The sequence below is a fragment of the Candida orthopsilosis genome, assembly GCF_000315875.1.
Source record: "Candida orthopsilosis Co 90-125, chromosome 2 draft sequence".
In the NCBI taxonomy this organism is placed as follows: Eukaryota; Fungi; Ascomycota; class Pichiomycetes; order Serinales; family Debaryomycetaceae; genus Lodderomyces; species Lodderomyces orthopsilosis.
This window is the reverse complement of record NC_018295.1, coordinates 640,542-655,478: the sequence shown is the minus strand read 5'-3', so window position 1 is coordinate 655,478 and position 14,937 is coordinate 640,542. Positions and strand designations below refer to the sequence as shown.

At 36.1% G+C, this 14,937-nt stretch overlaps 4 protein-coding genes across 4 annotated transcripts; 3 read left to right on the top strand and 1 right to left on the bottom strand. All coding sequences in view use genetic code 12, as the record gives it.

The window, feature by feature from the left end:
- Positions 1-1,330: 1,330 nt before the first annotated feature.
- Positions 1,331-2,119, top strand: CORT_0B03060 (hypothetical protein; the record flags this gene model as incomplete). The annotated part of the gene is made up of 1 exon (XM_003867408.1): positions 1,331-2,119. One exon carries the CDS (start codon positions 1,331-1,333, stop codon positions 2,117-2,119), a length of 789 nt encoding a protein of 262 aa, XP_003867456.1.
- A 3,087-nt stretch (positions 2,120-5,206) lies between these two features.
- Positions 5,207-6,016, top strand: CORT_0B03050 (Ato1 fungal-specific transmembrane protein; the record flags this gene model as incomplete). Its single annotated transcript, XM_003867407.1, has 1 exon — positions 5,207-6,016. One exon carries the CDS (start codon positions 5,207-5,209, stop codon positions 6,014-6,016), a length of 810 nt encoding a protein of 269 aa, XP_003867455.1.
- A 3,474-nt stretch (positions 6,017-9,490) lies between these two features.
- On the top strand, positions 9,491-10,288 carry CORT_0B03030 (Ato2 fungal-specific transmembrane protein; the record flags this gene model as incomplete). Its single annotated transcript, XM_003867406.1, has 1 exon — positions 9,491-10,288. One exon carries the CDS (start codon positions 9,491-9,493, stop codon positions 10,286-10,288), a length of 798 nt encoding a protein of 265 aa, XP_003867454.1.
- Positions 10,289-12,152: 1,864 nt separating this feature from the next.
- CORT_0B03020 (hypothetical protein) lies at positions 12,153-13,730 on the bottom strand (the record flags this gene model as incomplete). Its single annotated transcript, XM_003867405.1, has 1 exon — positions 12,153-13,730. One exon carries the CDS (start codon positions 13,728-13,730, stop codon positions 12,153-12,155), a length of 1,578 nt encoding a protein of 525 aa, XP_003867453.1.
- Between the last annotated feature and the right edge of the window lie 1,207 nt (positions 13,731-14,937).

Sequence of the window (14,937 nt, the reverse complement as noted above, 5' to 3'; positions counted from 1 at the left end):
CTGGCCAATCAGTCATCTGCAAGACCAGATTTGGGTAATGACAATGCAAGGAAAGAAGTGGAACCGTTTTTGACCATTGCTCCAACATTCAGACCCATGACTATGCGATGTTAGATGTTAATCCCTTAAAACGTGACACCCCTTGTTGTTGATCTGGTCTAATGCTTACTTGTTGCTGTTGTTGCTGCTGTTGCTATTAGGCATTGCCATACTTTTATATGTATTTAATGAATTGTTCTTATATTAGTATTGTCTTGCATATGCTTCTATGTATAACAAGCCTTATTCTCGATTCAATGCTCTGTAGGCTTGCCTTCTATTACATACTCTGGATCACACCTACCACTTCAACGGCTGTAACCACTTAAAACTTCTTGAATAAATATATTTGCAAACGTGACAACTAAATGAGGGGAAACATTAGCCACGTTTTACTGTTGTTATAAAAATTGCAAAGTCTGAAAGCGAATTATAATAAAAAGAATTTCTTTTATTTGTAATCTCGGCAATCTTGCATTAATGCCAAGAACAGCACAACAAGGATAAACAAAGAGTCAAAGTTAGGTTTGAAACATGACGTTTGTTGCGGTGATGTTTTTCCAAACACATAAGGAGGAAGTGGATGTACCGTTTACTAGTATAGTATTGCATTATCTTCATTGCTTGGTTTTTACACAGAATGCAGTGCTATTCACTCTAAACTGTGAACTATAATGGGTGTGGTTGATGGCGCATTTCTTGTTCTAAATTGGGTGGGGAGAAAATGCACTACCACCTAGTATTTTCTACCTATAGTTGCAAGCCTTCTATGGCCTTCCAAAATCAAAGACTAATACAGATGCTTTGACAATCAAGCACTCATTTTTCATGGTTTTGTACAAGTGGATTGACGACACAAATTTGAGTCAACTATGACATAAATCGATTTATGGTTGAATTGTTGGTTGTACGGGCTGATTAGAATCCACTTAGCAAACAAATAGAGCCACATATCCTCACAATAGCTGGTTCTCTACTTAAAAATGGGGGTTGATAATTAATAAATAATTTATTTTTAAGTGGTTTGTACTCTGATATTATAACTTGGCCAATCTCAATTAACCAATTCAGCCTTCACCTCGATTGTCTACATTAACATTCTACTTGAAAGGCTAATTCCCATTTATCCCCACAACCTGTACCCATATTAATGTTTATAACTGAGGAAACTAGCTTATTTTACTCCCTATTGTCAAAGCTATATTATATATCTAGCTGCAAATGACGTTGCACAGACTATTACATTTCACCATTCAACATTTCACTACAAAAATCTCAATATTCTTGCTTCATGTCCTCAGCGTCAGATCACAGTACTTTTAAAAACAGTTCCGAGGACAGGGAATCACCAAAAGTTTCAAAAGTCCAAATTTGTGGTGAGGGTGGAGAATATGTCATCATCGGAAACAACAAATATTACCGTCATGAACTAATGTCTGCTTTTAGTGATGTTTCAAGATCAGCACCAATTATCGGAAGATATCCCAGACGAAAGATCACTCCCGCCCCCATCGGTTTATGTGGTTTTGGAATGACGGCTTTTACACTGGGAATATACACCTCACAAGCAATGGGTATCCAAATCCCAAATGTCGTTATAGGATCAGCCTGTTTCTTTGGCGGAATGACACAGTTCCTTTGTGGCTTCTTTGAATTCTTTACTGGAGACACATTTGGTTTCACAGCCTTGAGTTCTTATGGGGCGTTTTGGATGAGCTACGGTGCTATTTTTGTTGAAGGGTTTGGAATTGCTAAGGCTTACGAAGGAACAAACGAGTTCAACGACGCCATGGGACTAATGTTAGTGGCTTGGGCAATATTTACTTTCATGATGGTAATTCCTACGCTCAAGTCAACTGTTCCAGGCTTTTTGTTGTTCTTTTTCTTGTTCCTTACATATGCATTTCTTGGTGCAGGAGCTTTAAGTGGAAAAATTGGTGTTACTCGGACTGGAGGTGTAGTTGCTATGATTACCGCGATTACAGCATGGTATAATGCTTATGAGGCTGTGGCAAACAGATCGACATCTTATTTTGTTCCTCCTTCATTGCCAATGCCAAAATTTACTAAAGGGGAATAGGTTTCAATGTATTTAAATCAGATAAATGTCTAATAAACAAAAAGTTATGCAATTAATGGGAATTTGTAATGATTTTGAAGTGTAGAGTAATGTGTACCTCAACCAAAGATGAAGGTGATTCTCTCTAGAGTCGACAAAAAGTATAAAAAGCATCACTTGTGAATCAGAAGATTATAAATTGATTGCTCGCAACTCAGGATTAAAAGTTGGTCAGATAATGCCAAGCTTCTGCCATATATTCTATACATTGTTATAGATAAACAAAATTGAAGAAGAAGTTAACTCGTATGTAGAATGCAGCAATGACCCTACTTCCTTTTTTGCAATCCTTGGAAGAGTACTTCAATGTTTGTAATGACTCTTAATTTCGTAAAGGTTTATGCGAAGCTTCAACTTCGGTTTCTTTAAATTCTAACAATGACCATTAATAACTGTCTTACCGTATATTATAAATCTTGAGGGGTGTTGATACTTTTCTTGAAAAATTACTTCAGTGTCGAGTGAGATAGCATTCAATGCGTAGAATCATATCATATTGTTTCGGAGGATTCTCTTTCCTGGTCATCTTCGCAGAATGAGGTACAATTAACGAAAGCACAGTTGATAGTTGATTAGTCCATCCTTGCTGATTTTGCCAAACTGTAATTAGTATTCGGAAGGAAGTGGGGTAAACCGTCATTTTTCAAAAGGGTTGATCCTAGGCTTTGGCAGTAGCCTCATCTTTTTAGGACTTAGTAAGAGGTACCTTGTCCGCAAAATTAGTACTTTAGAATCTTCAACCAAAGCTTTTCATTATGTATGAGGTTAACTTTAACATGAAATACCGAGGTCATCGGTGCTTTATTTTGATCTGGCTGTATTGATGACAATTTGGGTCATCCATATAAGCACTTTCTCCCCTGGTAATATCATTAGCTAGCAATATTTCAGTATGATAGTCTTAAAATTCTTACAGTCGATATGGTGTTGCACTGTTCTTTAATTGTCAAACAATCAATGGTCGAATGGAATTTGTATCCTCAATTATGTTTTTATATTATTTTACTCTTTAACGTATAACTGTAACCCAATTAAATACTAACAGGTAGTATATGTGTGTATACTATTATAATATCCACCCACACTTCCGTTTATGTTAGTATGTGTATAAGTATGTGTTACTTGTAGGAGGTGTGTACTATATGATTTTAGATCTTCTTATTCTATCGAATCTATTATATGTACACAATATTTAAAATTTTGGCGGACTAAATGTCGGGTAAGTAGTGTTGAAATACACACATGAGTGCGGTAGGAACATTGGTGGACTTTTATCTCTTATATCATTACATCATAAGGGACAGCTTACATAATCATTTTCGGCAACATGGATAAATTGTTTAGAATAGTGAAATCAGCTGGTACAATTTGATTAATGTGTTATATGAGAGAGAACATTGGTGCTAAATATCAAGCAAAAAACAAACAAAAAAAAAAGGAAAACGTTTCTAAGCCACACCCTCAAGCTATACCTTCTATCGGAAATGTGTTTAAATGCTTTGATTTGAGCTGGGTATTGTACAATGTATGAACTACTCTAGAAACCATAGAAACACTCTGCTTTAGCTGCTTCTATACCTTCTGCGCACAAATAGAAATGAACAACACAAAAAAGACACAAAAACTTGCCCCACAAATCAACTTACACAAAAACGAAAACTCCGAATAAAAGGATAAGTGTGGACGAGTCACTAAGAGTCAGAGAATACTTACTTAAAGCTCCATGAAGCTTGGATAAACTACAGCTGTGGAGTGTAAAGTGACAGGTACTGAACACAATGTCTCCACAACGTACTGTAAAAAGAAAGGGCACCTGTAGTTCACCAATCTTTTTTTGAATTTGTTTTGTGGGTTTCCTTTGCGGGTGGTGTATGTATGATCTAAAAGGTTCACCAATACCATGTAATGCAGAGATAGCACCATATACTTATGGAAGATATATAAGCACACTACTGAAGTTGGTACAAAAAACCTAGCAACAAAGAGTCGTTTGTAATCTTCCCCCAAAAGAAATATCGATATGACGCGATAAATTCTGCGAAAGGATTGAAGTAAAACCAAAAATATACAAGCCAACCATCTTCAAAAGAGGATATACTATAGAACAGGGGGTGTTTTGTGCTGTGAATATGTGCTTAAAAGTAAGCTTTGTGCATCAAATGTGGAGAATAGTTTGAAGCGTACATTACCAAGAGACTTCCAGGACGTTTAAAAGCAATAGTGGCAAAAGGAATTGCCAAAAACGCAAGTATCACAACAAACTTCTGGGCAGATTAAAAAAGAGAGAGAAAAACACGGAGAGCGGAGCTGTATAGATAATTCGCTATGTGAAGTAGTAGTAGGAGGAGGTGGTGGAAGTGGCGATAATGGTGATCGTCATTGTCGTGGAAGGGTACTTGCTCGAAATTTCTTCACCCGCAAAGAATTTGAACAAATAGGAAAAAAGTTATTGTTGGGAAACGTATCTTCTCTCCATAGTGGCTTTTTTCCCGATGGAGCTTTTTTCTTTTGCAATTGTGCATTAAGCTTTATGAAAGGGTATAGAAAGCCACCCCATTATCATTAGAAGAGTAAAATTTTGACTTTTGACTTTTTAATAAATCTTTATCAATTGGTTGGGAGATTAACTATTTTTTATTGTATGATTTCTTACTTTTGACATGTTTTAGTGTTTATTCTCTCTCTTTCTCTGTGCGTATTCTTTTTTGTTCCTTTTTTTGTAGTTTAGATTTTAGCATTGATTGCAGCTACTGCTATACAATGGACATTGTTGGGAGCTGCATGCTGTTGATGGGGGTATTTTTCACTTCCTTCGTCCCGATATATCTAGAGACTACTAGTCTTAGTAAGGGAACAAAGGTGAGAATTTGACGATCAAAGGAAAACAGAAAATGGGGATACATAAGTTTTAAAAAATGTATAAATAGAGAAGGGGATCTTAAGTTTACCATCCAATGTTTTGATTTTCACAGTTTCAATTGATATAGAGGCTTAATTACCTACCATCCAGCAAAGAACTGAGAAGAAATTGAGTTAATACCAGCGGAAATGTCGTCATCTTCTTCTCAAAATTATGATAAACCAACTACTTCCCATACAGAGGAACATGACCATCATCAACACAATTTTGTTTCAAGGATACACATTCATGGTGAAGGTAATGAGTTGGTCACAATTGGGGGTCATAGCTACTATCGCCATGAATTGATGTCAGCATTTGGTGGTACTTTGAACCCAGGTGCTTCGCTTTATCCCAAAGTCAATATGAATCCTGCCCCCATTGGTCTTTGTGGATTTGCTTTAACTTGTTTTGTTTTAAGTTTATTCAATGCACGAGCTATGGGTATTACAATTCCTAACGTTGTTGTTTCCTTATCTTGTTTTTATGGAGGTGTTGTACAGGTTTTGGCAGGTTTATTTGAGTTTGCCACTGGTAATACATTTGCTTTTACTGCATTAGTATCATATGGGTCTTTTTGGATAAGTTATTCATGTTTGTTCTTTGAACTGTTTGGTATTGCTGCAGCTTATGAAGGTACTGATCAATTTAATAATGCAGTAGGGCTATTTTTATTAGGTTGGGTTATGTTTACATTGATAATTGTATTGAATACCATGAAATCAACAGTGGCTTTTTTCTTGTTGTTTTTCTTTTTGGAATTAACATTTATCTTGTTGTGTTGTGGATCATTCACTGGTAAAGTTGGAGTGACTCGTGCTGGTGGAGTGATTGGTTTCATAACGGCCATTATTGCTTGGTACAATGCGTTTGCTGGTACAGCTACACGTTTCAACTCCTATATTGTTCCTCCTGTTGTTCCATTACCGGTAGTAGAGCTTGGGAAAAAAGAACCATAGATAAAGTGACCTTACAAAGAAAGCAGAAGAATAGTTAAGATGAACAAGAGGAGCTGCTTAATGTGTAACTATGTGGTTTAATTTACAAAGCTTGCTGTTTCGATTTTATGGATGATTGCACAGTCATATCAGAGGCTGGAAGGGGAGGGCTGATTAAGTTTGAAGTAGTCGTAATTTACTATACAGTATGTAGGGTGCCAAATACGACACACAAACATACTGATTACCTGATTTTGTTTTGTAGAAATAGAGTACAGTGGTATCAAAGGGTCAAAAGTAGGCATATTGTTTCAATTTGGTTTTTCTCCGAGACTTTGGCACCAAAAGTTAACAAAAAAATAGCGTCTAAATATATACTCAATGAAAGCAACTGGACAGGATGTTATACAACTGATTATAAAGTAAACACAGTTATAATAAAATAATAGATAACGGTTCGCAAGACAATAATGATGAATGTTAAAAAGTAATACTTTGTCGGGGGCGGTTTGATTTTGATTTTGATTTTGATTTCGATGTTGATATATTATAAGTTGTGTGGTTAATCTACATCAAACGACTAAACTGAAAGGTGTAACGTAGGTGAGTGTCAGTATATAATTAACAGAATCAACAGACACTACAAACTTAAGCCACAGACTATACACCCAACACAAAATCTTGTCCCGCTCAATTTAATACATTTGTTGAAATAAAACAACAAGTGTAGACACATCATTTGTGCTGACAGATAGACAGTTAAACAATGCTCAACCCTTTCGAAACTACATACAACCATGTGAAGATGGGTTGAGTATATCAATATACCATGACCATGAACTGCACATTTCTTACACAATCAACATACCTCACCTACTCACAAGAGTTTTGCCACATCAACTATCGATGGAACCTATCCATTCAACTCTGAAAAGCCAATCGTTAACCTATATACTAGCGCTTGCCGGAGCAGAAGAGCTGTAAGAGACTTGGCGGACTAAACTTTGTTACGTCGTGGTCGAAATTGGTGTGCAATTGGCATTGTTATATTCTCATTGAATTACCGATTAGTATGCCCACATTGTAATTCGCGGGAGACTACGATCTTGATACTTGTTGAAAGCTAGATCTAAGTGACACGTTTACACCACTCCCTTTTCAATGATATAGTGACGTCCAATTGGGTGAGCGGCATGAGTAGGAATATTTAAGGAGGTGATTAGCATTTAGAGTTACCCAAAGTAACTGGAAGAGAGGATTTACAAGAGATGTATTATACAGTAACAGGATTTTTTTTATATCGGAATAAATTTTATCACTCGTATCCAGAAGATAATACATAAACATACTTTATTCAAGAATTAAAATTTGCAGCTGTATTGCGACCGTTTTCTTTGGGTCTCTATATTAGTACTAAATACTTTCATCTAATTTGTAAGCTATATCTGTCAATGGTACATCAGCTTTTGTAGTCCACTTATTTTCAGTCCTTTTAGCCTCATAACAAGAAGCACTTAGTTAGTCTTCTAGCAATAAGTAAGTAACGTGGTGATGTTGCTGTTGAGGAGTGTTGTAATTGCTAAAGAAATAGTTCAGTATTAAAAATTGCTGGAGGGAAAAGAGTGTAGGGGAAGATGTGTCGGTGATAAAAATGATAAAAGTGATAAAAGGGATAATACAAAAACAAAGAAGAACCGTTTCATTTCAACACATAAATGTACGACCCCACAAAATAAAGTCATACACACACAAACCCAAGAACACATACTCGTCTCATTAACCTCTCCACAGAACCTCTCCACAGAACCTCTCCACAGAACCTCTCCACAGAACACCACCACATAACACCACATCACACAATAACACAATTACGACAATAAGATAGAGATCATTAACACAAAGACTTTTATATACAATATATGACAATAGTATCTTGTACACTATTGCACGACTCTTTTCTTTACTTACTTTTAACAAACAACATACATAGTAAATACGACAAATCAACGTAAACATTGTATATATATACATATGTACATATAAGTCATATATATATAAACCAGTCTTACTTCAATTGGTAATTATCAGTATCAAAGCAAAGTAAAGTAAAGTAAATTAAGCTATAGTTTGATGTTATTATACTACTCATTACCACTGGATATAGTTAAGAAAAATAAATTAAGGTAAAGGTAAAACTTTTGTGTAAGTTGTTTTTCTCGGTGTTTGTTTGTCTCTGTCTCTCTCTCTCGCTCTCTCTACCTCGGAGTTTTTTTTTGTTCTTTTCTTTTTTTTTTTTCAACCAATCCCGAGAAATCCCTCCTTCCACTCCATAAGAGAGCGAGAAAAAAAACCACACCACTCGAGAAACTATATTTAAATGTAACCTCTAACATAACATAAACAGTACATTACATTACATATCACACCACACCACACCACACCACACCACACCATACCACTATATGTATATACTATGTCATATAGAAATGTATGACTACGCTTTTATACATTTATACAAATTAGGTTCTTTTCAAAACATTCAATTTAGACGATCATAAATGAAGCTTGTATACTTGTCCCCATCACTACTCTCATAAAACATTGGACCATTAAAGAAGTAAGTGAATGATAAAGCTTTCCACAAAATTAAACACAAATACCCATATATTACTTTTACTGCTACTACTACTGCTACTACTACTACTACTGCTACTACTGCTACTACTTACTCTTTTCTTAACTTCCCACTCTAACCCCCACCCCCACAAAAATTAATTTCACAATGCTTCATTACTAAAATCACAATACAAAGCACGCTACAAATACAAATACAAAAAGCTCTTCTCCTTTGCCCTGTTTTTGTGGGTTTGTGTTAAGTATATATTATATGTGTTACAGTCTATATATATAACTATGCATTCTTTATTTGTACATGCCTACTATTATGTGTATTATGTTTTTATGTTGGTCGGAGTTTTAATTTTATTATGAAATAAATATTTTCTTGGTTTAATATTGGGTTTTAGTGTTGTTACACAAACGGTGATACTGCCACTGTTACTACAACTACTACCATGTCTGTTACTACTACATATTTTGTGTTTAATGTTTAGCGCTTGGTGTTGTTGTTATACGTTTGAAATTTTAGTTTATAGTTTTCTGTTGGGGTTGTTTAATATTTTCCTTAATAAATAATATACCGTTTTGTCATACGCAAAACTTTTAGTACTTTTGGTTAAATAACAAGCATTACTCTCTTTTATATATAAATACCACCCAATATTTCCCTTCTTTCTTTCCACTTTTCCCTTTTTGTTTACTTTACTTGTACTTGTACTTATTGTCTATCACAACATTAACCTACAATTGTTCTATTCCTACAAATATCACTTTAGATACAAAGTCAGTTTTTCATTTAATCACATTTAATACCGCCGCCACCACCACTACTACTACTACTACTACTACGGCTACTACAACTACTACAACTCCGATATGTCTTCTGCATCTTCACAACATTCTAATCCTTCAAAGCACCCTTCGACTGATATTGATGACAATGGTGTATCAAGAGTTCACATTCATGGGAATGGTGGTGAATTTGTCACCATCAATGGTCAAAAGTTTTATCGTCATGAGTTAATGTCTGCTTTTGGTGGTACTTTGAATCCAGGTGCCATTCCATACCCAAAAATCAATATTAACCCTGCTCCAATTGGTCTTTGTGGGTTTGCTTTAACTACTTTTCTTTTAAGTTTGGTTAATGCTCGTGCTATGGGTATTACTATCCCCAATGCTGTTGTTTCATTGGCTTGCTTTTATGGTGGTTTAGTTCAATTCTTGGCTGGTTTGTTTGAATTTGTTACGGGAAATACTTTTGGTTTTACTGCTTTGACTTCTTATGGTGCTTTTTGGTTAAGTTATGGTGCCATTTTTATTGAACGATTTGGTATTGCTGCAGCTTACGAAGGTACTGATCAATTTGCCAATGCAGTTTCCTTTTTCTTGTTGGCTTGGGCATTGTTTACTTTTCTTTTGGTTTTAAATACAATGAAATCAACTTGGGCATTTTTTTCATTGTTTTTCTTTTTACTTTTAACATTTTTGTTACTTGCTGGTGGGGAATTTAGTGGAAGAGTAGGCGTTACTCGTGCTGGTGGTGTTTTCGGTGTTATAACCGCCTTTATTGCTTGGTATAATGCATTTGCTGGTACTGCAACAAGACTCAATTCATATCTTGTACCACGTCCATTGCCAATGCCATCAAGTCTTCCATTCAAAAAAAATAAGTAAATGGACAAAACAAAACAAATCACGAGCCATTCGTTAAGAGACCAATAAAAGTGTACAGCTTGGAAAGTCCGAATGGTCTAACTATTCGTGTTCCAGAAGAATAGCTCTTTACTAATACATATATACTAATACTCTCAAGCCAAGCGTGGTCTTGCTTTAATACTTTATTTTATTTATTGATACTTTTTGTTCAACACTGTAAAATGAATACTACTTTGATGTTTACACTTAGTTGAAGCGGCTGGAATGAATGCAATAATCTGTATATAATAGTGGACCCTTCGATCATTTATTCTCTTGTGTTACAATAACCAACCAATAATCTCATTTTCTCTTACAGACCCTTGCAGAATCTTACATATCTATATACCGAAGCACATCCACGTCTATCAGTCTTCTTTCAACACGTCTAAAATGTCCAAAAGAAATAGCTTTACATCAATGACAAGCTCGTAAGAGTTGAATAGCATAACGTGCGGTTTTTTCTTCAAAAATCGGCTTCCTCCTTATATGAAGAGCCAATCGTCACTAAAAAAAAAAATAGAAAAAGGAGAATTTCTTGACCTTTTCTCCACACACAAACCATATTTTGCAAAACCGTGACTTTGAAGGATCTATATCATTGAAGTGCCACCACCACTTATTGACCCATAACAGAACTGTCAACAAACATAGTGATTTCAACTATATTTAGAATGTTGAGGTTCCTGTTTATTTAATGACTGCCACACCAACTTCGACAACCCACCACTGTTTGTTTTTCCTTGTCCAACCTCAACATCCTCGTCTTGATAGTCAGGGTAATTGGACCTCATACTGAAGCAGTACAGACTAGTAGATGGATCTTTGAAGTCCCCTCAGTGACGGAAAGTTTGATTTTGATTGGCATGCATTGTCGTGTTTATAGTAATTGATCAACGCGGCAAAACTGAGATTGGACTTGACATTGATTGTCAGGGTTGTACATGAGATTGCTGTCTTTAATCTTGATGGATTACATGTGTAAATTATGCTCCTTGTATTTGGTTAGAGAAAATCTTGAGAGAAATTCTGAGCCGATTTCCCTTTAAAGAAGGGGTGATAAATTGAAGTTGCGTAACTACATCTCATGCGGCGGATATACATATTTATGGGAATGGTCTACGTTGATGATAAATAACCATTTTAACACTAAAGGATGTTCGTTTGGTTTTGATATTTTATTTAAAAATTTTAACCTATCATATTATTAACTATTACGTCTCTCATCGCAATGGCAAAAAACGTTGGATCAATCATAGTAACCAATCTCGGATGTTCTCATAATCACATACACTATCACGTTTGACGATCTGGAGAGTTTGAAAAGCTTGAATAAATGTTAAGAACCACCAATGGGGAATATAAAAATGCGGGATATTTTCATTCTTACAGGTTGAAGCTCTTGGAATCAGGATCTTTGGGTGGTTTATGATTACATAGGATAAGTTCGCTCAACCCTATTGTACACTATTTGACACTTTAACGAAGATGGACTTCATTTAAACTGATAAAGATATAAGTAATATTGCATAAGTTGGATACTGTAACATAAAATAACACCAAAATGACCTATGAAGATAAACTGACTTACAATTGTGGGACAAATCCGTGTGTAACAGAGCTTAAACTAGAGCATGTACATAAAGATTAAAATTAAGTCTGTCTACTAGACGGATTTAGAGAATTAAAGGGTGGTACTTTTGTCGGTTATTCTGAAGAAAGTTCAGGGCATCAATGTTTGCGACTAAGGCCACATTACGTTTCTACACGACAGCATAATATTCAATGAAGAGAGGCAGCCACACTACTACATCTTTTAAAAAGGCAAATCTCCTATATAATATCAAAGTGCATACCTAAAGTTTGGATTTTGTTTATCAGATAAGTCGGCAAACTCATAGTTCTCAATATGACTCATATCAACCGGTGGTAAAGCATCGCGTCTCCTATTGTCCAAATAATAAGAAAGATAGACTGTAATCAAGCACCCTAGCTCAACGCTACCGCAAACAACCATACCCACTTTTGCCCCAGAATAGGTAGGAGCTTGATTGTCTATGAAGGTTTGTGGACCAACCAAATTTCCAACACAATAGCCTATCAAGAATATAGCATTCACTGTGATTTTCTTTGTGTGACCAGCAATAGAGGACGAAACTTGAGATTGAATACAAATAAAACAAAGGGGACTAAGGTTCCACAAGTAATAGCCTGCAAGCTTTCCCTCATTCGTAGGTGCAAAGGCCAATAAACATTCCATAATGACAGTAATCATTGCCATGAAAATTGCCATTATCATACGTGATTTTAGAAATTTCAGCGCCCATGCAAATAACACAATCCAACAATCTCTATTGCTCCTGAAGGCAAATCCATACAAAAGGGAATCCGCAGTGTCGTAACCAAACTGTTCATTGAGCAAAATTGACCCGAATGATGTAACTCCTCCATTGGGAATGTTGTGTGCTATGGAGAAGAGGAAGAATAGCCACGTACGGTGATCAGTTAAAGCTTCAATAAATTGTTCCTTCTTAAATGTAGGATTACCAAATCCCTGTTGGTTGGATCTAATCCTCTCAACCACCAAAACCCTTTCCTCCTCCGTAAGGAACCATGCCCCCGTCGGTGTGTCAGGAATGTGAAACATAATGACAACCCCCAAAAATACCGTCAAAACACCGGTAACAACAAACACCAACTTCCAAGCTGGTAACGTATACGAATCTTGTTTCTCGTACAAGCCATACGCAATCAAGCTGCCAAGATCAACACCGAACCCATTGGAGCCAAACCACCAAGCCGTCCTCAAAAACTGCTCGTCTTTTTTATACCACTGAGATGTAATTATAGCGAACGCGGGGCTGACCGACAGCTCCATCATACCCAATATTGTCCTTAAGGCTATAAAGCCAGCATATTTTGGAACTGAACATAATGCAAGAATCATTCCCCAAAGGATGATGAATACACTTACAGCCTTGGCAACTGGGAACCTTTGAAGAATTAGTGAAGCAGGAAACTCGAAAGCCAAATACCCAAGATAGAAACTGGTCGAGGTCCAGCTGTACATATCTCCCTTCATATGCAATTCCTCTCTCAAGCCCAAAATTGAACTGTAACTGGTACTCAACTTATCCATAAACTGAAAGCAGCACAATAAACACATTACAGGAAGCAAGTACATGTCAATCTTGCGCAAAATCCTTTTGTCGGTGGCTGGATCCAATTTCTGCATCTCTCCCTTGTGCCCAATAGCAAACTTCATTGCTACATCCACATCATTTGTGATTTCAATTTCCTTTCCACCAGGAGACGCAATCGTAGCTAAGACATGTTTATTTTTATCTTCTAAGTCGTCTTGTGTAATTGAGAGCACCGACTCAAGATTTGTCGATGTTCCCACCTCTTTCTTCGCATTCATCTTGTGACTTGTTCTCCACCAACCTCACAATCATACTCCGACTGACAAATATATAGTCTTAAATAGTTCAACGTTGCTTGTGAAAATCACATCCGATTGTTTAATTTCATCCACCAAACGTATGTTCTCCGCTACTTATTGCACCATATTATTAGATTTACAGAAGCACTAGTACCAAAACACCTTCATGCATTGGAAAACATCTGCACTTCAGTATTTTAAAAAAGCCTATTTGCATGATTTTTGATACTATTTCACACTATGGCCAAAATAGTCGAGTTAGTATGGACTATAATCTCATATAGTCTCTATACCCCAAGTCGATCTTTGAAAGAAAAGCTTCCTGAGTGGCAATGCTGTCCCGCTTTATTCATCTTAGTCTCTATCATGTTGAGCACCGAGACAATATCTATAGATACTGAAGCTTTTTTCTAAAATAACCCCATCACATTAAAGTCAAAGTTTAATGTTTCCGTGCGTCCTTTGAACTTTATTTGGACTTAATGTAAACATCAGAATCGTCTTGCTCGATCTATATTCTATCAATAGTCGTTAGTATTCACTCAATAGTATAAGGGATGATCATTCGGAGTACACCTAATTCTCCTCCAGTCAGCATATTTCAGGGGTGGTTTCTCAATTGAGTTGAAGAATTTTATTATAGTTTCAAATCTTGACTTTTTATTGCATGTTTCCTTTTTGTGTCAGAATAATGTGTCTCGGTTGTCGGGAGCCGAGTCTGTTTTAGTCATATCACGTACCATCAGACCACTCTTTCAAGATAAAACATTATTCTAATCCCAAAAGACTGCGGACTTATCGCTATTATTTATTCTTTTGGCCACGCTTATCTGCCAAAACCATGCTTTTGAGCATTTACAACAACTTTTTCGCAGTTAAAGTTTCTATAATTCAGTTTCGTGCTGAATAAACAGAACTATATCGACGATTTCGGTAGCATATATATATAATACAGTTTATGCAGTCACCTAATGGGGCTTATTTTCGAGCCAATTTTTCTGACGTAGCTTCGTCGTCTCTAGACACCCAGAATATCTTTTTTGGGATTTTTGGAGGTACCATTGGCTCTCGTTGTCTCTATCAGTAGGACCCTGCGTTGGTTTTCCACTTATTTAGTGGTTTCAAATGTTGTTACTTCTTTTTTAGTATGCTCCTTATTTTGCACCTAAATTTGTGCTCTAAGGAC